A 22,687-nucleotide genomic window follows, 5' to 3' on the forward strand; every position below is an offset into this window, starting at 1 on the left:
CCCCGCCCACCGTGAGACGGTACTCGGGCTGATGGAGAAGGTACCCATACCGAGTCGAGTCGAGTAGGGCTGGAACTGTATAATGGAAAAGGGTCATATGTGACGTCATTGTTTGGTGTGGTGCATTCACACTGTATAAGCATAGAGTAATTTCACTCATATTCACTGTCTTTTCTGATTGAAAACGCTGAGGCGCTGCAGGACATCCACCTTTCCTCTGGGGTGAGCATCACACTCGACGCCAAAAAGAAGAAGACGTCTACATCAAGTAAACTTCCACAAAGAACATGCATTAAAAACTTTAGGACAAAACCAAGCGGCAACCTCCGGTCTCAAACTATGAAGCCCATGCCGAAGTGTTATTGTAACGGGTGTGAGGGTGAACCCAAAAGCAGCACACTGGAGCCCGGAGGAAACAGCAGGTAACAGTCTTTACTAACCAGGTCACACAATGTCTGTTGAGAAGCTGGTTTTGCTGTGTGGAGGATCAGGCTGGAAACAGACGAGGAGCAGGCAAATCTCTTGGTCGGGGACAGAAGGCTGAGGTAGTTACCAGGGCAGAAACGAGGAAGGAAGGTCGGGGACAGGCAGGGTCGAAACCGGGAGATCAGTCCGAGGAAAAGTGCTGGAGAGTCTTGCATTTGCAGAGAGAACAATCTGGCACTGAGTGAGCTGAAACCGGGACTTAAATACTGGCAGCAGGTAATGAGAAACAGGTGATTTGTGTTGGCTTAATGAGGAGAGTGTGGTTCAGGTAAACGAAGGGGAGTGGAAATGTAGTGGGCTGAGAGGCTGAGCAGGTGTGGCAGGTGATAACTGTGACAGTTATAAACTGCAATTCATTGAGAATCCACTTGAGGCTGGCTGCAGAAACACCAGAAACCACATAGACATGAATGGGAAAAAGACGATCTTTGCAGCATTAATAAACATGTGTACAGCCTGGTTCAAAACACATAGCTATTGGCTAAGAGGCTCACACTACGTCTAGTTGAGTTCCGCATTTCCAATATGGCTGCTGCCGTCGATTTGCTTCAAAACAGCGCTCAGGAACAGATGGGTGACGTCACGGATACTACGTCCATATTTTATACAGTCTATGTACAAAATGCATTCATTTTATAACTTTGTAAAAGTTTTTGAGTTCCCATAAACAATCACACTTTGTCCACAGGGGGCGCCAAAATCGACACAACCTGATAGTTCCTCTCTGAAGTTTTAATGTGGTATGACTTTCAGTGGAAATCAATCAATCAATCGTTATTTGTATAGCGCTGAATCACAACAAACGTTATCTCAAGACGCTCCTACAAACAGAGCAGGTCTAGACCGTACTCTATGATCTATTACTAGCAAAGACCCAACATCAAGACAGGATAAGATCCGGTCCCATCTGACAAATGGGACTCAGTCTGATCTCATCTTAATCCACCATGAGCAGAGCACTTTGCAGCATTTAGCAAGTTACAGTGGCAAGGACAAACTTCCTTTAACAGGCAGAAACCTCCAGCAGGACCAGACTCATGTTAGACACACATCTGCTGAGACCGTGTTTGGATCAAGTGTTGATGAGTTTTTTCTCCCCAATTATTTGAGTTCAGACTGTGAAGAAACAATCAAAAGTCAAACTGATGCCCCATATGGCCTACAAATGCAAACCAGACCATCAGCAAGATCATTCCACCAAAGAGAGGTTTTTTTCAACTGTCATCTCTGTCGTTATGTAAATGGAAGGGACAAGCTACAGCACACTGCTTGATCCAGCATTCTTTTTTCATTATCTTACATACCTAAAGCACTATTTACACAGGATTGGTATAATCTGGGGACCTCTGGGAATTTGTGAATCACTATGTGACGTCATTGTTTGGTGTGGTGCATTCACACTGTATAAGCATAGTGTAATTTCACTCATATTCACTGTCATTTCTGATTGAAAATGCTGAGGTGCTGCAAAGACTAGCAAAGACCCAACATCAAGACAGGATAAGATCCGGTCCCATCTGACAAACGGGACTCAGTCTGATCTCATCTTAATCCAACATGAGCAGAGCACTTTGCAGCATTTAGCAAGTTACAGTGGCAAGGACAAACGTCCTTTAACAGGCAGAAACCTCCAGCAGGACCAGACTCATGTTAGACACACATCTGCTGAGACCGTGTTGGAGAGAGGGATAGAGGAGATCAAGAGAGAGAGTTGATAGTGGTGAGACACATCACAGAAACGAGCTGCCTTCAACAATAATACAGTCATTTTAATTGTTTGATTGACGACTCTGTCTGGCTGAGTTCAGACCACATGGTTTGTGTACATTACCAACTTTCCAATACTACATGTAATTTTTCTCATCAAGGAATCTTACCCAAACACAGCCTGTGACTCAGAGTTGGCGTCCTCATCAGCAGACCTTTCTCGAGTCATTCAACACAAGAAGTAACAACTCTCATCTTGTATCCTGTCAGTTGTAAGTGGTCTCCTCACATCAACAGCTTCAGCTAATAATCACATCCAGCTGTATTTAACCCTGCCAAACCAAATCTAACTCACTGCCTCCAAACTTGGCGTGTCAGTGCTTTGACCAAAACCAACCAGGGGGCCAATGAGAGCTCGCAGGGAGAAGCTGTCTGCCATCTTCCCTCAAGACAAAACATCTGTGTCCCCAGCAGAGAGAATTCATCACGGGAGATTAACTCTGAAATGAAGAGGGCGGGTCAGAAACGAGTTCAAACGGGCAGTGAACCTGACGTGAAGCACTTGACCCAGACTTGGTCTTTAGCTTCTACTCTCCGTCTGCTTGTTTCCCTTCTTTCATTGGAAGTTTAGACAAACTCACTAAAATGAATAGATTTGTATCCTTTTAAATCACAACTCCTGATTGGCTAGGAAGGAGTTCTCTCAGATTACTCCATCTTTTATGGAGTTATTGGGTAACTTAGTCAGGTTGTCTGATTCTCTCTGACGTGCAGCATGCTGTTTGATTGATAGAGGTAAGGTGAATGTATTGTCTGTAGGCCAATCAATCAATCACTGTGATCTGCTGAGTCTGACAGATCCTGACACCATTCTGCCACATGCCAGTCTGAACAATAGCCTCTACCATTACTCACTGAGGGTATAGGTTTATTCCACCTCTGCCTTTATTATAAAGAGCTACAAATAGCCTGAGTACCATCAACCAAGGGACACTGCATTATGGGAATAGCTGTTTTTTCTTCTGGTAAAAGCTGCGTCAAGAGTTCGAAAGGTTTTTGAAATGATTCTGACATCTTTCAAAATCTTTAACATGAAGATTTGATCACATATTTGGTATCATTACCAAATAAGGAAACCTTTACACATGGTTCAGGTTGTATCTTTATATCTTGTTTAAGTTTATTAAAGGTGACTTATCATGCAAAATGGACTTTTTAATGGTTCTCTACCTGAAATATGTGTCCCTGGCATGTCTACAAACCCCCCGAGAATGAAAAAAATCCATTCTGCCCCTGTTCTGATTTCTCCACCTTTCTGTAAATGTGTGTAAAACGAGCCGTTTCAGACTTCAGTGTTTTTGTTACGTCACAACAATATCCGGTCTGTCACGGAGTCAGAGCTCGGAGCTTGTTCAGCCCATAGACTGTATAAAATAATACTGAATCCCTCCTCCGTTTTTTCATTACCTGCAAAAATGTGTGCTAACAAGGAGCTTAGGAGGGAGGCATTCTAGTTGTAGGCTGTCTTAATAAACACAAAGGTCGGTTTTACTCCCCACGTCTGCAGATTTGAAGATCTAGTGGATGATATTTATTTATCATGGATAAGTGCTAGCGCTAGTTAGCATAGCTACATAGCTACATGTCGTAGCTGTAGCTGTGTACCAAGACACACGTCTACATACTGACAAATAAAACAACAAGAAACACAGAATCTGTGACCAATCCTTCAGAAAGGTCCTGCTGCCTTTCTGGCAGAGGTCGGTTTTACTCCCCACGTCTGCAGATTTGAAGATCTAGTGGATGATTTTTATTTGTCATGGATAAGTGCTAGCGCTAATTAGCATAACCACATAGCTACATGTTCATAGCTGTAGCTGTAGCTGTGTACCAAGACACCCGTCGACATACTGACAAATAAAACAACAAGAAACACTAAATCTATGACCAATCCTTCAGAAAGGTCCTGCTGCAGGCGCCTCTCCATCAGGATCAGATTCTGGATCAGATTCAGAGGGTTGAAGTAACGTGATCTCTGAGCAGCCGTGTATATTCAGCCAACATGTAAACATTAGATCAACGTGCTGGAGAGCCGAGGCTCATCCACTTCCTGAGGGGGCGTGGTCAGAGAGAAAACAGAGTGTTCTGAGGAGGACTGAAGAAGAGGGCTTTTCAGGCAGACCAAAATCTGATTTCAAAGTGTTTTTTTGAGCATAAACTTTAAAGACATGTTTTGGGGACCTCTTAGACCAATATATATTGATGAAAAAAGCGTGATATGTCACCTTTAAATCAATTTCTCCTTGACAGCTGAAGATGTAACATTAAACACTGAAAAATATCTGAGCGTTATCTTTTAACCTCACCCTCATAACCACTCAAGCTGCAGGGAAAGTGCAGCAGGGCAAAAATCCTTTATTGATGACCTCACATGAATCCTCTTCAGTGACTCACTCACTTCAGCTGATGCGGATGAGACAGAAAGAAATCTGTGACCTTTTCTTAAAGAGCAACCAGAGGAGTAAATGAAACAAAATGATCTGAAGTGATGCCACATGTCGTGTTTTTAATTCTACAATTCCCTCTCCTTATAAAAGCCTACATTACCCACAATGCAACACAACTAGAGACACTTTCACACATACATTTTTTCCACAGCTGCTTGTTCAAACTATAGACTGTATAAATGGTGGACGTAGTATCCGTGATGTCACCCATCTGTTCCTAAGCGCTGTATTGAAGCCAATCGACGGCAGCAGCAATATTGGTAATACGGAACTCAACCAAACCTAGTGTGAGGTAAAGAGGCGGAGTTTGAGCCTCCTAGCCAACAGCTATGTGTTCCAGCCTGTCAGTCAAGTCAGTCATGTCCTTATTTGGGCAAAAACTCATAATCTTAATATCTTCTGAACCGTCACGTTAGGAAAAAATTCACCCCTGTACAGTGTGTGCTGATAGAGAGATTCATTATGTAGACCTAAGACGTTTTTTGATCCAGGCTTTAAACATGTTTATTAATGCTGCAAAGATTGTCTCTTTGAATGGGTGTGTATGTGATTTCCAGTGTTTCTGCAGCCAGCCTCAAGGGGATTCTGGATGAATTGCAGTTTATAACAGTTCGGCATGGGCTTCATCCCATAGGTGTTTCATTTCTGTCTCCTAGACAACAATGAGATGTGTTTGAAAGCAAAATGAGACGATAGCTTATGTCTCCTGTTTCTCATTCTTGCCTCCAGAAAAAAGTTGCAAAAAGTCTCAGCTTAGTCTCCCTTTCAGTTCAAAAGGAGATCTGGTCAGAATCTGAAATGATTCTCAGGTATTTTCTCAAGTGTTGTGACTCCTTTTGAGCTCAGGTGGAGAAATCAATTGCCTCAATCTAACCTCATCCATTTGGTTTTGTCAGATTCAGTTTTTTTGTCTGAAGTTGAGCTCAGATAGAGCAAAGAAAGAGCCTGAGCTCATCTTTTCATGAACATTTATAGTGCCCTGCAAAATTAAGATTACAATGCAATTGTCCACAAACTTACAATTCTCATTAAAACATTTGAACCACTTGCAAGATCAGCTATTTAGATGTGAAATGATCTCTTCTTTGACTTCACAGTATGGTTATTCCATTACAAGTCTGTTTGGAACAAAACAACTTCACAAAGATTTTGTGGATTTGAGAGAAATTACAAAAGATAGAGATTTCATACCAGGTATGACAGACCATTTATTTAAAGGTGACATATCACGCTTTTTTCATCAGTATACAGTATGTTGGTCTAAGAGGTCCCCAAAACATGTCTTTAAAGTTTATGCTCAAAAAAACACTTTGAAATCAGATTCTGGTCTGCCTGAAGAAGCCTCTTCTTCAGTCCTCCTCAGAACACTCTGTTTTCTCTCTGACCACGCCCCCTCAGGAAGTGTGTGTGGCCTCGGCTGTCCAGCACGTTGATCTAATGTTTACATGTTGGCTGAATATACACGGCTGCTCAGAGACAGCGTTACTTCAACCCTCTGAATCTGATCCAGAATCTGATCCTGACGGAGAGGCGCCTGGAGCAGGACCTTTCTGAACCATTGGTCACAGATTTAGTGTTTCTTGTTGTTTTATTTATCAGTATGTCGACGTGTGTCTTGGTACACAGCTATGAACATGTAGCTATGTGGCTATGCTAACTAGCGCTAACACTTATCCATGATAAATAAAAATCATCCACTAGATCTTCAAATCTGCAGACGTGGGGAGTAAAACAGACCTCTGCCAGGAAGGCAGCAGGACCTTTTCTGAAGGATTGGTCACAGATTTAGTGTTTCTTGTTGTTTTATTTGTCAGTATGTCGACGTGTGTCTTGGTACACAGCTACAGCTACGACATGTAGCTATGTGGCTATGCTAACCAGCGCTAGCACTTATCCATGAAAAATAAAAATAATCCACTAGATCTTCAAATCTGCAGATGTGGGGAGTAAAACCGACCTTTGTGTTTATTAAGACAGCCTACAACTAGCATGCCTCCCTCCTAAGCTCCTTGTTAGCACACATTTGTGCAGGTAATGAAAAACGGAGGAGGGATTCAGTATTATTTTATACAGTCTATGGGCTGAACAAGCTCCGAGCTCTGACTCCGTGACAGACCGGATATTGTTGTGACGTATGAAAAACACTGAAGTCTGAAACGGCTCGTTTCACACACATTTACAGAAAGGTGGAGAAATCAGAACAGGGGCAGAATGGATTTTTTTCATTCTCGGGGGGTTTGTAGACATGCCAGGGAAACATACTTCAGGTAGAGAACCATTAAAAAGTCAATTTTGCATGATATGTCACCTTTAAAATATGGGCCTCAAAAGGGCTGACCAGATTAAGTCAGATTGTTACAATTAAAGGGGTGGATTCTGTGGGCGCTGGTGGCCTAGCGGTCTAAGCGCCCCACATACAGAGGCTACAGTCCTCGACGCAGGGGTCGCCGGTTCCCTTCCCGGCTGGACGACCATTTCCTGCATGTCTTCCCCCCGCTCTCTACTCCCCACATTTCCTGTCTCTCTTCAGTCGTCCTGTCAAATAAAGGCAAAAAATATATTCAAAAAAAGAGAAGAAAATTAGCCATTACTGAGATCTCTAATAAGACTCATGTCATGGTCTCAACTATTTCTCCAAGTGAATTTTTTGGAGAAACTAATGAGAAACGAATGAGAACAATTTGAAACTTGAATGAGGCTGAAGTGAGAATCTCAATTTTGTCTCCAGAGACTTAGAAGAGAAAGTCTTGAGCAGTAAAATGTTCCTCTGGTAAAGTTTGAGACTGGAGGTTGCCGCTTAGTTCAAACATGTCCCTCACTATGAGAAGGAGGAGAGGTGTGGTGGGCAGGTGAGTCTCTGGAGGCAGGATATGACATCATAAGCACTCAATTTTTTCACATTCTAACCAAACCTGACTTATCGACACCTCTAGAGGACATTAATCAATGTCAAAATTAATTTGTGCTATTGAGTCATTTTAACTTCAAACTGCACCTAAATGATGCTGGAGTGTGAGGAGGGTGTGTCAGTACTCTGTGAGATCACTTCAGGGTGTGGTTACAAGTGCAAAGAGGACACTTTCCACCCCATTCAACTCTTGATCAATGCTCAGAGGTGTAGAAGGTCATCTTCAAACCAAAACTGCAGCGTACACGTTGATCCTGCATATTATTGTGTTTCGTTTAATCAACAATCAAGGGATGTGCTTGTTGTGGATGTTGCTGAGTGTTTACAGTGGCCAAGAGTATCCCAGCAATGATAAAGTACTGCTAGCAAACTCAGAGGCCCTGTGTGATGTGGGGGAAGGAAATAAAACCTTATTATAGAGTGAGAGCATCATAAGTCTTTATTAGTGACTCAGGAATATTTATTACAGCAGACAGCCCTCCTGGTGAATTACAGCGCCACGTAGACCAAGCAAGATTCATGCTGGTGGAAGATAAACATCAGCCAAACTTATTTTTCTTCAACCTGGCACCCTATAATTTGTAATAATGGTTTAAAACAGAGCTGGAAGGCTTCAGTAAATGATTTATCAGCCATTAACACAGCTGTAGTATTTTAAATGGATTCATTTTTAAAGGGAGTCTTGTTAGAAAGTGGAAGCACATTATTTTTCTGTCTGCAGCAGCTCTACAGTGTTATATAAAATAGATCATTCGTATTCCACCGCACGGTTATTCTTATGGAACAATCTAGCAAACAAAATGAATGTCTCTCTGTCCGTCTCACACATCAGCTCTCAGTACTGAGATCAGAAATCTGCCCACACAGCCTGTCGATGGTCCTCCACGCCAAGAAGACTATCAGTCACAGCCAGACAGAAGTGACACTGAGGAGCGTGTCACGTCGCTGTATTGTTTACTACCATGCTGAGGCCGTTTGCTGACCAACTGCCAGGAACAAACAATATGGAGAACAGCCCAGGGAGGTTCTGGCTCGGCCTCGATACCAAACTCCAGGGCAAAAAGAGATCGGACCGAGACAAAACACAAAAACGCTGCTGTTCCAAAATGAGATTTGGCTATTTTAAAACCCTGCTCTCTCCTTCCACAATGGCTTCATAGTCCGTTTTAAGATGGCTGAATTATAAGACTTTGCACAGACAGGATCCTCTGGACGTCTGGCAAATTAAAAATTGGCTTGCAACATGAGGGACTCTGATGTGTCCTGCCAAACACTTAAAGGAAAAAATGTGAAAACACTTGAACACCTCTAAAAATATAAACTGGCAAGGAGCCCTATGTTTCTGGATGCACAAGTTGTCAGGTTCATATGTCATGTTCCTGTAGATTTCTTGGAAAATACAGAAAATATGATACTGTGGAGTCTGATAGGAGAAAATGTTGTAGTCATCTAAAAGAAACAAAAACAACCAAGGCTTCTCTTTTGAGCCATACTGCTTGTTTTCTACCCTGCAACCCAAACCATCCACTGAGCCATCGCCCTGTGCACTAAGCCTCAGTTTGAGTGCGTCCGCATAAGCCACAACTAAAAGGGCTGCACAAATTTCTGCCACACAAACTTGGCAAAGGGTTGCAAGTTGTCAGCTTAAAAATGCTGGAGGAGATCTGGGGTTGAGTGACCAGAAAAGAGCTAAAGCAAGAGAGGGACTTCATGTGGGAACATTTATGAAAATATGGAACAGATTATTAACAAATCCATTGAGGGGATTATAGAATTATCTCTCCATTGTTGTGTTGTCTCATGTAATCCAAGTGACGATCTGAGTTCTCTGTATTCTCAGTTAACTGGATTTATTCTTGATGTTGAATGAAATTAAACTGAAGTGCAGCAAACTGAGAAGGTGCCTCACCAGGAGTTTCATTTCTACTAAACAGGATTTCGGCAGCTCTTCTACACCTGATCAGCAGCAGAACTGTTCTTTGTCATCCCAATGTTGATTTGCTAATAAGGGCCTGTGTCCACTGATAGTTTTTCTGACTTGATTTATGGACAATTTAAAAAAAAAATGTAACAACAAAAGAAAGAGTTGTGTCCTGACATGAAAGCAGCTTAGACCGATTAATGATTGATTAAAAATTAGAGTTTGATCAGTAGCTTCTCCGCCATTCTTGCTCTCCAGTATCACACTCCTTCTTGATTTTGATTGGTCGGTGGAAAACAAATGACATAGACAAGCTATTTTCCAGCTACAGCTTACCTATTACTAGCTGAGAGCACAGTGACAACCTTGAACTGGTGTCAAGAAAACAGGTGCTGCCAGTGCAAAAAAAAAAGCTGTTAGTGGACACAGGCCCTAAAGAGTGGAGTTGTTCAATTGTGCAGCAACAGTACTTTTGCTGCCTTAGTTTAACTCTAATATCCACTTCATTCAATTAGCTTCAGTCAAGAAATGCCCAGATCTTCATAGTGAGAAGTGGAAGGTTGTGATCGACTTTAGGTACACCACCTGTAGAAGGACTGGCTGATATTTAAGCCAGTGATGGCAAATCATGAATTTCTAGACAGCCTTTCAGTGACAACAGTTGAGATGATAGCTACATGAAACAACATGCAATCAAAGAAAAGCTTGTTTAAAAGGGAGAGTGTCATGAGGCCTAATGCCACATTATGAGTTTGTGTCAATGCTGTTGTTTGTTTCAAGAGGAAGGTGCACATTCCTCTTGATTCCTCCTCATTCCTCACCTGAAGTAGGTTGGAGCAGGTGACCAGCTTTAAAAGGAGCTGCAGGAAAATGGCCACTCTCTCTACACTGCTGTGTGACCTGAGGCCAGAAAAAGAGCCTTTGAACTTCTGTTAACTTTTCTCAATTTCCTTTTGTTATCACAGGGAACCCAGCAAACTGTGTGTTTTCCCTAAATATAGCTGGCTGAATAAAATATGAGCCTACACTTCCAGGAACACCTGGTTGGAAGTTTTTCTTCATTGTTTCCACTCACACTGCCTGCTTCCCACAGTATAAGAGAGAGTTAAGGCTGATTTATACTACTGCGTCGAATCAATGGCGTAGCCTACATCGGAGGTCCGCGTAGCTCCCGTACCTACGCAGAGGCCTATGCACATAGCTGACGTGCACCTCCTCCAAAATGTGACTATGGGTGCATCTCAAAGCTCTAAACGTCCATCCTCGCGTCTCTTCCTCGCGTCTTAGTCCCGCCCACCAGAGATGCGAGAAAATGAAACCAGAGGAGAGAGGAGAGAGGAGATTTGTATTTAGAGAAATGAGACGTCCTCTCCTCCGGAGCGTCACGTGAAGCGACGTCGGTTTGTGATGACGGCTTTAACAGCTGTTTGTGTCTGCACACATGTTCACTGTAATAACTCTGATAAATATATACAGTAACAGAGCTCTGTCTCTGTGTTTACATGTTTAACACACACCTGTTTAACACACATGTTCACTGTAATAACTCTGATCAATATAAACAGTAACAGAGCTCTGTCTCTGTGTTTACATGTTTAACACACACCTGTTTAACACACATGTTCACTGTAATAACTCTGATAAATATAAACAGTAGCAGAGCTCTGTCTCTGTGTATACATGTTTAACACACACGTGTTTAACACACATGTTCACTGTAATAACTCTGATAAATATAAACAGTAACAGAGCTCTGTCTCTGTGTTTACATGTTTAACACACACCTGCACATGAAGAGAATCAGCTCTCTGTTTATTCTGTCCTAAAGCATCGCGGATCGATTCATCAGTAAAATGCCTCATTATTAAATGATTTATTACTTTAAGGGAAAATAGAAACCATGCAACTCTTTTCAAACCCTGTGCTCATTAATGATCAGCCTCACATGAAACTTTATTAACCTGACAGGAAATATAACAAGTGTTTTTACTAACAGACAAACTTTACTGTCAGACTTCTCTTCATGAAGAAAACCAGAACAAACAGGGAAACTAACAGGAGGAATAACTGATCATTAATATATATTCTATCTATGATGTTAGACTCTATTACTCTATTTCATTAGACAGTGAATCTGACAAAAACAATCAGATATAACATAATCCATCCTCTGTTATATTGAATTTATGATTTTGCGATCAGTATATTGTTTTTAAAATTCACATCAAACACTTTTTAATCTCAGCTCATCACACACAGACTGTTTAGAAACCAACGTATGTTTATGATCTGTTTCAGAGCACCCTTAGTGACTGTTTTAAGGTCTGTTTCAGGGCACCCTTAGAGACTGTTTTAAGGTCCGTTTCAGAGCACCCTTAGTGACTGTTTTAAGGTCTGTTTCAGAGCACCCTTAATGACTGTTTTAAGGTCTGTTTCAGAGCACCCTTAGAGACTGTTTTAAGGTCTGTTTCAGGGCACCCTTAGAGACTGTTTTAAGGTCTGTTTCAGAGCACCCTTAGTGACTGTTTTAAGGTCTGTTTCAGAGCACCCTTAATGACTGTTTTAAGGTCTGTTTCAGAGCACCCTTAGTGACTGTTTTAAGGTCTGTTTCAGAGCACCCTTAATGACTGTTTTAAGGTCTGTTTCAGAGCACCCTTAGTGACTGTTTTAAGGTCTGTTTCAGAGCACCCTTAGAGACTGTTTTAAGGTCTGTTTCAGAGCACCCTTAGTGACTGTTTTAAGGTCTGTTTCAGAGCACCCTTAATGACTGTTTTAAGGTCTGTTTCAGAGCACCCTTAATGACTGTTTTAAGGTCTGTTTCAGAGCACCCTTAGTGACTGTTTTAAGGTCTGTTTCAGAGCACCCTTAATGACTGTTTTAAGGTCTGTTTCAGAGCACCCTTAATGACTGTTTTAAGGTCTGTTTCAGAGCACCCTTAATGACTGTTTTAAGGTCTGTTTCAGAGCACCCTTAGTGACTGTTTTAAGGTCTGTTTCAGAGCACCCTTAGAGACTGTTTTAAGGTCTGTTTCAGAGCACCCTTAATGACTGTTTTAAGGTCTGTTTCAGAGCACCCTTAATGACTGTTTTAAGGTCTGTTTCAGAGCACCCTTAGTGACTGTTTTAAGGTCTGTTTCAGGGCACCCTTAGTGACTGTTTTAAGGTCTGTTTCAGAGCACCCTTAATGACTGTTTTAAGGTCTGTTTCAGAGCACCCTTAGTGACTGTTTTAAGGTCTGTTTCAGAGCACCCTTAATGACTGTTTTAAGGTCTGTTTCAGAGCACCCTTAATGACTGTTTTAAGGTCTGTTTCAGAGCACCCTTAATGACTGTTTTAAGGTCTGTTTCAGAGCACCCTTAGTGACTGTTTTAAGGTCTGTTTCAGAGCACCCTTAGAGACTGTTTTAAGGTCTGTTTCAGAGCACCCTTAATGACTGTTTTAAGGTCTGTTTCAGAGCACCCTTAATGACTGTTTTAAGGTCTGTTTCAGAGCACCCTTAGTGACTGTTTTAAGGTCTGTTTCAGGGCACCCTTAGTGACTGTTTTAAGGTCTGTTTCAGAGCACCCTTAGTGACTGTTTTAAGGTCTGTTTCAGAGCACCCTTAATGACTGTTTTAAGGTCTGTTTCAGAGCACCCTTAATGACTGTTTTAAGGTCTGTTTCAGAGCACCCTTAGTGACTGTTTTAAGGTCTGTTTCAGAGCACCCTTAATGACTGTTTTAAGGTCTGTTTCAGAGCACCCTTAGTGACTGTTTTAAGGTCTGTTTCAGAGCACCCTTAATGACTGTTTTAAGGTCTGTTTCAGGGCACCCTAAGTGACTGTTTTAAGGTCTGTTTCAGGGCACCCTTAGAGACTGTTTTAAGGTCTGTTTCAGGGCACCCTTAGAGACTGTTTTAAGGTCTGTTTCAGGGCACCCTTAGAGACTGTTTTAAGGTCTGTTTCAGAGCACCCTTAGTGACTGTTTTAAGGTCTGTTTCAGAGCACCCTTAGTGACTGTTTTAAGGTCTGTTTCAGAGCACCCTTAATGACTGTTTTAAGGTCTGTTTCAGAGCACCCTTAGTGACTGTTTTAAGGTCTGTTTCAGAGCACCCTTAGAGACTGTTTTAAGGTCTGTTTCAGAGCACCCTTAATGACTGTTTTAAGGTCTGTTTCAGAGCACCCTTAGTGACTGTTTTAAGGTCTGTTTCAGAGCACCCTTAATGACTGTTTTAAGGTCTGCTTCAGAGCACCCTTAATGACTGTTTTAAGGTCTGTTTCAGAGCACCCTTAGTGACTGTTTTAAGGTCTGTTTCAGGGCACCCTTAATGACTGTTTTAAGGTCTGTTTCAGAGCACCCTTAATGACTGTTTTAAGGTCTGTTTCAGAGCACCCTTAGTGACTGTTTTAAGGTCTGTTTCAGAGCACCCTTAGTGACTGTTTTAAGGTCTGTTTCAGGGCACCCTTAGTGACTGTTTTAAGGTCCATCTTTTCTCTGTTATTAAACTCAGCTGATGTTAAGTTTCGGTTAAGTCTGAGCCGCTGCAGCGTCCAATCGGTGAGTGATATTCGATAAGGGGGCGTGTCTGTCAGAGAAAAGACTTCCGCAAAGTCTGCTCTCGTGTTTCCTCGATTATCCCTCCTCGGATCAGTCTCCTCGCTCCTCTCTCCTCTCTCCTCCAGCAGCGTTTAGAGCTTTGGGACGCAAGTTAAAATGGCGCGTCGGTAAGTACTTCCGGTTCGGCCGAGGAGCGAGGAGCGAGGAGACTGCAGTTTAGAGCTTTGAGATGCACCCTATGCGTCAAATCGACGCAGACCACAAGCCCTGTGATTGGTCTGCTTGGCGGCACTGTGTTTCCCACATTTACAGCACTTCCGGGATCCCTGCTCATCGGCCGTGAATGTCATCTCCTCCTCTCTATTCTTCATGTAATCATGTCTGTATGATAAACAGCTACATGTATCAGCTGTAGATTAACAGAACATGCTCTGAATCTCTGTGGAAAAGTAAACAGAGATCGTAGCGGGGCCGGAAGCAGGCGACCGGCTATCAGAGAGACCACACTGCCCTCTAGTGTTTCGGAGGAGAATTGCTGCACGACATGGACACACCGACGCACAAGTATGAGGGGCTCATGTCCGCGGCAGGCCCTGCTGCGTAGGGCAGAAGTATAAAACAGCCTTTAGTATTCACATTTTTCAAATTGGTAGTGAGTGAGGTTGTATGAGATAGTTGTCAATAGTAAGTATGTTCCCCTCAAGAGATTCTGCTTAGCTCAATCTGTTGTTGGAAAACTGGGCAGAGAACTGACACAGAAGCTAAGCTATCAATGTCATCAGACTCAACTCTACCACGTAAATTAGCTCATTCGAAGAAAGTCAGACTCAAACATTAGTGTTGGTGTACGTCACTTTATTTAGACCACACTACAGGCAGAGGAACATGCATGTGCTCAGCCAATAATAGTGACTAAACAAAGTGGCTCTCAACCCAACCTCCACCCTTTTATACTGCTTTGTCACAGCAAACAGCTTCCTGTTCTGGCTGTGAACATGCCCACTGGACGAACATTTTTTGGTGCTGAAATGTTCAATACAAATGAGGGTACACTGAGCAGCACACTGCTCATGTCTAGAGGGCCCCAGAGGCAGCAAATAGACCACAGTGCAATACAGGCACAAACAGTTTAACGCTTTGTAAAGGACAAAATCATTTTGGGTACAGCTGGGGGAAAGAAAAGTAGGATGGAAACAAAATAGGCTGATAAATATAGTATCTATGAATATCTGAGGGAGTATTTCTTCACCCATGAGCCACTGATTGAGCTCCAACCACAACACACTGCAATACAAAAAGCCAAAAGAAACAAAAACACTATTCCTATTCCCATGCCGCTTTCTAGAAACGGTTCCCCCGATGCTCAATCAACACCGAATTGTTTTCGAGTTTATCGAGCAGAAAACAACAAATCTAAAGCAGTTCCAGATCAGCAGGTTCACATGTGTGCAAATTATTTGCATGATGAGATCAAGCCAGCGCTTCTCATGACTGTTCGAGCATGTAAAACGTGCTAAATAATGTACAGCTGCTTTGGCCTGGAGGCAGGAAGCTTCTAGGAACAAACACAACTGACAAATGATCTGTCAGCATGTGAAATGACAGCAGGATAAAAGAATACAAGGCAGGTACCAGGGTCCAGGTGCAGGTTTGACTGAAATGCTAATCAGTCAGTGGAAAAAATGCTGTATACCATAGCACAGAAATGAAAAATATATTGCACTTAGGATAGGGATTTTTATCAATCCTAGAAGATTATCATAGAAAACACTGCAGCTTATCTGTCCGATGAGAACAGCATAACCACACCGAAGCTGAATATCTCCTTAACCTAAAAACCAAAAGATAAATACAACCACTGTTTGTTTTTTCCTCCATCAAAGCCTCCGGGGTCCCTCTTGGTTGAAAAGAAGTACTCAAAGTAAAATCTGTACTTTCAGATTTGCAGACTCTGCATAAACGTAAATAATTGATGCTCTAAAAGCAACTTTTCCTGCAGGATATGGACATTGGTACACCAGCTCCGACAGGCCAACAGAGACATGAGGAACACTTTTGTTAGAAATTTGCCACTTTTGGAAAAACAAATGTTTAAAAACAAGGCTGGGGAGATTTTAAACCTTTAAGATTGTTTAATCATGACTACAAGGTATAAAGCTGCACAAACACTGTTAGAAGTGTTTACTATTAATCGCCTTCTTTTCTCCCCAAGCTGCTTAAATATCTGACATCTTGAACAATCTGAACTTCAAGATACAAAAGATGATTTTTTCAGGTACCTGCAAGTGAGACATTATTTTAACAAAAATCTTAAAGAGGTGTTAGGAAGAGATGAATCAGGGTTCATGGAGGTATTTCTATCGTTAACAAAGTCCAGATATCTGGGAGACTCAATGCACCTCCACTAATTCATTAACCTGGAGGGACTTTTGTTGGAAAAATTTGATTCGGTTCTTTATAACTCCTAAACAGAAATCTAAATTGACTGGGACTCAATGCTCCTGCTGGAGGGAGTGTGGATCAGAACAAGTAGACCATGCCCACATATTTTGGTATTGTCCACAGGTTCAATCTTTCTGGGAGAGGGTGGGACATTTAATATCAGAGATAATGGGCTTTGATATTGATGTGTCATTTATGTCTTTGTATTTTGGAATTACTCCTGAATGTCTGTGTAAAAGTGACCTCTACCTGTTGAAGATCTTCATGGCCGCGAGTAAAAAATGTATTACCAAATGCTGGCTTCAGAGAAACCCCCCCACCATAGAACTCTTCCTGGGCACGGTCAATTATCTACGCTCCATGGAAAAGATGACTTACACCCTCCGTCTACAAAAAGACAGGGGGGAAAGATACTGGATGAAATGGGACTCTTACCTACAGGAAAAGGACACAGATTAAGGGATTCTTTATTTTATCTTATTTTCCTTTCTATTTTTTTTTCTTTTAGACGCTACCCGATATTGCTCTGATCCATGTGCCTGTGTATACGTATATACTTGATGTTAACTGACCTCACTTTGTGTTTCTCTTCTATATGTGTTTATTGTATTGAAAATGCTATAAAAATAAAAGTTATAAAAAAAAAAAACAAAGTCCAGATCAGGCAACAAAATTATCTCCAAATTATATAACGCCATACAATTATCCAAACAAGAGAATACAGATTACATTAGGAAGAAATGGGAAAAAGAAGTGAAGGTAATGATCACACAGGAAAGCTGGGAGAAAATCTGCCAGCTACAATGGTTCTCAACCGGGTCAAACACATGGCGGGAGTTTTGCTGGAAAAACATTACAAGATTTTTTATCACTCCCGTTCAGAAACGATATCAAGGTAGTGGGGATGCTTGCTGGAGACTTTGTGGGTCTAATGGAGCCAACCACTTCCATATTTTTGGGGATTGTCAGACCATCAGGCCTTACTGGGAGGAAATCCACAGACATATAAACAATGTATTTTATGTAAACATTCCATTTAATTGTGAAGCCATGTACTTGGGCAATGTATTGGTTGACACATGGAACATCAATGACAAAAAACTGTTAGCTATACTATTGGCAGCCAGTAAGAAATCCATCACAAGAAAATGGTTAAAAGTAGAACCTCCCACCGTTGATGAATGGATTGCAATTATCCATGAGATTTATGTTATGGAGAAGATATCTTTTTCCCTAAAAGTTGAAAAAGGAAAATTTTATAAGATCTGGACCAAATGGACTGAGTACGTAAAACCAATAAGATCTGACTTCACTTGACTTTTACTGTGCTTTGTGTAAACCTGCTCTCTTTTTTTCCATTGTGTTTTTGATTGTCTGAGGGGTGCGCTTCCCGGTTCTTACTTGTTTTGTTTTGTTATTATTTCTAACTGAGATAAATACTGGTCCGTAACAGAAAATCCTGGAAGGGCAATAAGTGTAAAATTATCTGACTTTTCTGTGTCCATCTTTATTTATTTTTCTTGAAAGACTAAGGTTGCTATTAATGTATGTGATGGATTGAATTTGCCTTTCCAAATAAAAAGATAATTTCAAAAAAAAAAAAAAAGAACTTCAAGATACAAAAGTCTCATAAGTATAAAATCCAATGATGAGTCTTAACAAGTCGGAATTGTTACACCTTTAAGCACACAGTCCAGAGCTTGAACAAATACACTAAGTATTAACAGATTTCCAGTGTGCAGTTTTCCTTCTAATACCATTTGTTTTTATTTGGAAGTCTGTAGCATTAGCATGTGCATGTGTGGGTGTGTGATCACGGTGTAGTAAGAGGTGGTGAGGAGTGCACTAACACAAAAATCTAACTCTGATAAAATGGTGCAGATGCTGGTCTGGTGGAGGGAGAGAGATCTTTTACATCAAGTGTGGAGCTCTGGGCTCAGCGGCCTTAAAGGTTCAACGGAAGTCTGATAAAACCAGACGGGAAAATTACACCACTTTATACTTCTTTTACTACCTCAGTAAACATCTTCTTAATGACTTTATGGTCTCATATGCAAGTTTAAGTCCTCCACAAGACAACACGGCATTACATTACTATGTAAATGAGACTATAGGCTAAGGACAATGTATAGTGAACATGTGGTTTGAAAGTTAGATCCCAAAAGGCTGAGCAGGACCTGAATATTGTCGGGGTCTAGTCTCATACCGATGGGATCAAACCAGCCTGAAATGGAAACCAACATTTTTGGCACAGTGTCAACAGGCAGAGGTGAAATGTGCTGGAATCAATCACGCTTGTCACTGTATTTTCAGACTTTCATGCCTCTATTTGGAGTGGATAGGTGAGTCGATAAAGTAGGAAACTGAGGGAGAGTGGGGAGTGGCATGTAGGATAGTGGCCGCAATCCCGTTTAGATTACTGTAATAGCATCCTGTACGGCACATCATCCAAAGTCCTCCATAAACTGCAATACATTCAAAACTCTGCTGCACGCCTCCTCACCTGCACCTGCTCCCGTGACCACATCACCCCCGTCCTCCAACATCTTCATTGGCTCCCCGTCCTCCTACCGCATACAGTTTAAAATCCTCCTCCTCACCCACAAAGCCCTCCACCACCAGGCCCCTTCCTACCTCACTGACCTCCTCCACCACCAGGCCCCTTCCTATCTCACTGACCTCCTCCACTACCAGGCCCCTTCCTACCTCACTGACCTCCTCCACCACCAGGCCCCTTCCTACCTCACTGACCTCCTCCACCACCAGGCCCCTTCCTATCTCACTGACCTCCTCCACCACCAGGCCCCTTCCTACCTCACTGACCTCCTCCACCACCAGGCCCCTTCCTACCTCACTGACCTCCTCCACTACCAGGCCCCTTCCTACCTCACTGACCTCCTCCACCACCAGGCCCCTTCCTACCTCACTGACCTCCTCCACCACCAGGCCCCTTCCTACCTCACTGACCTCCTCCACCACCAGGCCCCTTCCTACCTCACTGACCGCCTCCACCACCAGGCCCCTTCCTACCTCACTGACCTCCTCCACCACCAGGCCCCTTCCTACCTCACTGACCTCCTCCACCACCAGGCCCCTTCCTACCTCACTGACCTCCCCCACCACCAGGCCCCTTCCTACCTCACTGACCTCCTCCACTACCAGGCCCCTTCCTACCTCACTGACCTCCTCCACCACCAGGCCCCTTCCTACCTCACTGACCTCCTCCACCACCAGGCCCCTTCCTACCTCACTGACCTCCTCCACTACCAGGCCCCTTCCTACCTCACTGACCTCCTCCACTACCAGGCCCCTTCCTACCTCACTGACCTCCTCCACCACCAGGCCCCTTCCTACCTCACTGACCTCCTCCACCACCAGGCCCCTTCCTACCTCACTGACCTCCTCCACCACCAGGCCCCTTCCTACCTCACTGACCTCCTCCACCACCAGGCCCCTTCCTACCTCACTGACCTCCTCCATCATCACACTCCTTCCCGTAACCTGCGCTCCTCACACGCCAACCTCCTGTCCCCACCTCACTGAACCAAGCACCAAACCTGGGGGGACAGAGCCTTCTCAGTAGCCGCCCCCACCCTCTGGAACTCACTCCCCTCCCATATCCAAAACTGCTCTGACCCTTCAGCTTTCAAATCTCTTTTAAAAACTCACCTTTTTAAGTTTTCATTTGTGATTGTACTGTTGTGTTGTTTTGTTTGATCTGTTTTATTTGTTATTTATTTTTTTTTGCTTGTATTGATTTTAAAAATTGTACCGTGTCTTTGAGTTTTTGAAAAGCGCTATATAAATAAAATGTATTATTTATTATTATTTATTTTGGTGATGTCACACTGACTACTTCAACCTCTATCATTTGAAGTTAAGGTGTTAACTTAGATTCGGGAGCAGGACCACGCCTAAACCACACCCTCAATCACCTGACAAGCCTTCTTAAACGTAGCCAGCCTACTCCAACTGCTTGTCCGTGATTCTTCAACCCACCCTCCCTCACCTTACTCTACTGCCCTTAACCTATTTCCTTGTCCTCTCCTACTCAACTCGTGCTCGCTCCTTCTATGCTCTGTCTACTTCCAGGTACAACCTGGGTCAAGATCAGCTCTGGCAGGATAACGCTGAGACGGAACCCCCATCCTGAGTCTCCTTCTGCTGGGCACACCACGCACAACTAATTCATTAAATGTTCAACTTATATCCTTGTGTGGCGTGGTCCTTGCTAGTGAAACAGCCTTTAGGAGAGATTATCAGAGAAGCCCAATCAGGTGCAGTTCATTTTCCCACAAGGATGTTTGTTCTGAGTAAATCTATATCTATACACTATAAAGTATAATACACAAGTTATTTTTCCATCTCACTGATCACCACTGATATCTTATCACTCCCTCATTTGTTCAGATGATTCCTCAGATTAACCACAGGGAGCCCAGTTTGCCATTAATCATGTCTGTTACATGCTCTCTTCTATTATTCCGCTCAGTTTTCTGCTGCTTTCATCATCAGTGTGGAGTCGCCTACTGTGCAGCTCCGTGTGCAGCCTCTGAATGATGTAAAACTAAATTAACAACAATGCTCCATTGAATCTGCTGAGACACTTTCATAAACTAAAATGAATAATGATCATAAAAAAAAGTTAGTCTTGTCACATCTTGGAGTTTTTCTCATGGCGAGTTGAGATTCCAAATGATTGGATTATGAGGGTCTTTAAGAAGTAGTTGGTGATCAGAAATGACTTCTGAAAAATGGGGCATGAACATTGGCTGAGATTACAAACTACTGTCAGTGTCCACTAGTGGTTACAAGTTCATCAAAAAGTAATATTCTAAAGTAGCTTTCCTTCTTGATCATCAAGTCATAAGTCTTTTAAAAGCTTTCTTGCCCCAAATCCCAAAGAACTGTCCAAGAATGGACGCCTGTTCAGCGACACACAATGGAACAAATGAGTAAGCATTGTATTCAGTTCTCTCAATACACCCAGGGTACATCCTCTGGGGAGCATGAATGTACTTTTCACAATAAATGTACGTCTGAACAGACTGTTATGTGTGCAGAAAGGGAAATTTCAATAAGAAAAAGAAGGGGAAGCACAAGATAAATGATAAAAAATAGTCACCACAATCACTAAGATATCCTCTGAGGATCATGAATATCCAAAAAATGTAAGTGCACTTACTCTGAACCATGGTTTTGGACCGACAGACCCCCACCATCATTCTTACTTTAAGCTTGCATTAAAAGTAAGCAGGTAGAGAAACTTTCACACAGCACGAAGCTTTGCATCAAACATCGATGTATCAGAGAAACTCCACCACCAGAATTTCCTCAGAGCAGCTCCCACAGTGGAATTTGTATTCGAGTATAATATATTCAAGGCAGCAGAGTGATATGAATAAAAATTGTGTGCTGTACTATTTTACCCTCCAAAATGCACCACATCAACAACAACAGAAACAAAAGGATCCCAGCAAGCTTCCATCACTGCACATTCAAAGCAGAACGCAGCTGAATATCTAGTACTTACATCCCACCATCATCATCGCCACAGAGAAGATCTTCTCTCCATCTGTCGTTGGTGCGATATTTCCAAAGCCAATGGTAGTCAGGCTGGTCATGGTGAAATACAGAGAGGTGATGTATAGAGAGTCCTTGCCAGGGCCGCCCTCCCATTGGCCCGAGCCGCTGGCGTTGTAGCGGTAAGGTGATCCGATGCTGATGGCCAGCTGATAGAGCCAACTGTCCATCTTTATGGTGTTTGTCGCCTCATCGATGACCTCATAGTCGCCAATGCTGTACCTGTGGAGGATAAAACCAGAATTTTAGAGGTGATCGACAACTTAGAAATGCTCTCACCAGCTCTGCTGACATTGCTTGGACTGCAGGACAGGATATACTTTTAGAGTATCCTCCATGTTATTAAGCCTATCAATTTAGCACGCCAATGGATACCAAGGTTTTTGCCATAAGTAAGACAGGAATACACAGTCAAACCTTAACTTTTGAATGATTGAAATAGATAAAGAACATGCATTGTTGGGGGAAAAAAGTCCTTTGGGGTTTTCTAGTACTTTGGATTTCCTTTATTTATTTATTTTAATTGTTTTTATTTATTTATTTATTTATTTATTTATTTATTTATTTATTTATTTATATTTTATATACACATTTTCTTTG

General features: G+C 42.4%; 1 protein-coding gene across 1 annotated transcript in view; it reads right to left on the minus strand.

The window, feature by feature from the left end:
• Nucleotides 1-22,687, minus strand: part of kcnh5b (potassium voltage-gated channel, subfamily H (eag-related), member 5b) — a 307,105-nt gene that overhangs the window by 201,019 nt on the left and 83,399 nt on the right. Inside the window, exon 8 of the mRNA XM_034675341.1 lies at nt 22,038-22,309. Coding sequence (XP_034531232.1) covers nt 22,038-22,309 — 272 coding nt within the window. The remainder of the gene's footprint in view (nt 1-22,037; nt 22,310-22,687) is intronic.

Source organism: Notolabrus celidotus, chromosome 22 (genome assembly GCF_009762535.1).
Source record: "Notolabrus celidotus isolate fNotCel1 chromosome 22, fNotCel1.pri, whole genome shotgun sequence".
Lineage (NCBI taxonomy): Eukaryota > Metazoa > Chordata > Actinopteri > Labriformes > Labridae > Notolabrus > Notolabrus celidotus.